Source organism: Rousettus aegyptiacus, unplaced genomic scaffold, assembly GCF_014176215.1.
Source record: "Rousettus aegyptiacus isolate mRouAeg1 unplaced genomic scaffold, mRouAeg1.p scaffold_m13_p_6, whole genome shotgun sequence".
Taxonomy (NCBI): Eukaryota; Metazoa; Chordata; class Mammalia; order Chiroptera; family Pteropodidae; genus Rousettus; species Rousettus aegyptiacus.
In genome coordinates this window covers 67,872,606-67,874,373 of record NW_023416309.1, presented here as the reverse complement: position 1 = coordinate 67,874,373, position 1,768 = coordinate 67,872,606, and the positions used below count along the sequence as shown (strand labels likewise).

The following is a 1,768-nucleotide window of genomic DNA, read 5'->3' as shown; positions in this document are numbered from 1 at the left end:
GGCAGACCTCCATGTGGAGAAGTCCCAGGCTAACAGCTATGATCCCTTTATCTACACTCTGAAGATATTTTCTTTTCTCTGATGTGCTTTGTGCTGCCACCTTGTGCACTGTAAATGAGACTTGGAGTTATGACCTTGAGGTGACCTCAGTTTTTACTCCTTGTCTTTTTTTATTCCTATTGCTCCTGCCTCTCTGTTGCATTGAGTGATCTGTCTAAAACCAGATATGACTTTATGATGGCATGACATTTGTTAGGGCACAAACTCTATAAAGAATCATTAGACATTAGAGACTGTAGATTTGTCCTCATTTGTTAAAAAACTTCAACTGATGAAGTTCCTTTTTTTTTTTAAGATTAAAAAAAAGTCATATTTATTAGAGTTGTCCACATTCAGCAATAGTGATCTTCCTGCTGGTCTTGCCATTCCTGGATCCAAAGCAATCCATGGCCTCCACAATATTCATGCCCTCTTTCACCTTATCAAAGAACACATGCTTGCCATCCAGCTGCTCAGTCTTGGCAGCGCAGTTAAAAAACTGAGAACCACTTGTTTTGGGTCCAGCAAATGCCATGGACAAGATGCTAGGACCTGTATGCTTTGGGATGAAATTCTCATCATCGATTTTCTCCCTACAGATGGACATGCCACCCATGCCATTATGGCATGTGAAGTCACCACCCTGGCACATAAATCCAGAAATAATTCTGTGACATCAGGAAAATTTATAACCAAATCATTTCTCCCCACTGCTTAGAGCACAAAAGTTTTCTGCTGTCTTTGCAACTTTGTCTGCAAACAGCTTGAAAGAGATGCAGCCCAAGGGAAAATTGGAAAACACAGTTGAGTTGACCATGGCTGGGCGCGAGTGGCTCTGGGGCAGCAGTGTCTACAAGGACTGAAGTTTCCTGTCTAAACATCTTCAATGCTTATTTTGTTGTACTTCAGAAATTTCTTCATCTGAGTCTTGGAGATATTAGAATATCTTTCTAGATATTATGTACCCAAGATCAGGCTGAGTAGTCTTACAAGCAGGCTCTAAATTCCAGGTTGCTAGCGAACCCACGTTCACATGATCACTCATGTTCATATTTATTTTTAATTGCTTGGTTTTCTTTGTGTTTATTGCTAATTTCACTCCATACTTTCCCAAAGCCTCTCAGTACAATTTCCTCAAAGCCAATTACATCAGGAATTTATCTGTTCCATTTTTTTTCCTTAGATACATTTCTCAACATTTTTTCTTCTATCTGAACTATACAGCTCTTATCTGAACTATCCCTTTTTTGTTGTTGTAATTATTGGAATTCTCTTTGCCTTCCTCCTGGGTTGAATTTGCTGTTCCTTAGATGTCACGTTTAAATTTCTTTCTTTAGTGAAGTATATCCTCCCATAATTTGAGTTAAGATGATACCAGCAGAATGCTTAGTCATGATAGCCTTCAATTTACCTGTCTCTTAAGTTTGTCCCATTTTGGATCAGTTATCATCTAAATGTGGTATCCAGTTGTTATACTGGAATCTCCTTGCACAGAATCTTGGAACTTGTCATTACTTCTCTCCTGTGTTGTATTTCCTACTTCCTATATTCTAGATCATATTTATATAGATTCTTGCTTTATTTTCCCCTTAAAAAATTCCATGGGAGATAAAGCTTTTAGAATATTTTAAGTATAAAAATTTCTATACTTTTTCTTATTAGTTTGCTATATATGGGATTCTAAGTCGAAACTCATATTCCTTTAGAATTTTGAGAACATTGCTCCATT

The 1,768-nt window shown here is 37.4% G+C and overlaps 1 protein-coding gene across 1 annotated transcript; it reads right to left on the bottom strand.

Annotated features, from left to right (window-relative positions):
- Nucleotides 1–306: 306 nt before the first annotated feature.
- On the bottom strand, nt 307–856 carry LOC107519250 (peptidyl-prolyl cis-trans isomerase A-like). The gene is given in 1 exon segment (XM_036223332.1): nt 307–856. A coding segment is annotated over 1 exon segment (480 nt). The 3' UTR covers nt 307–376.
- Between the last annotated feature and the right edge of the window lie 912 nt (nt 857–1,768).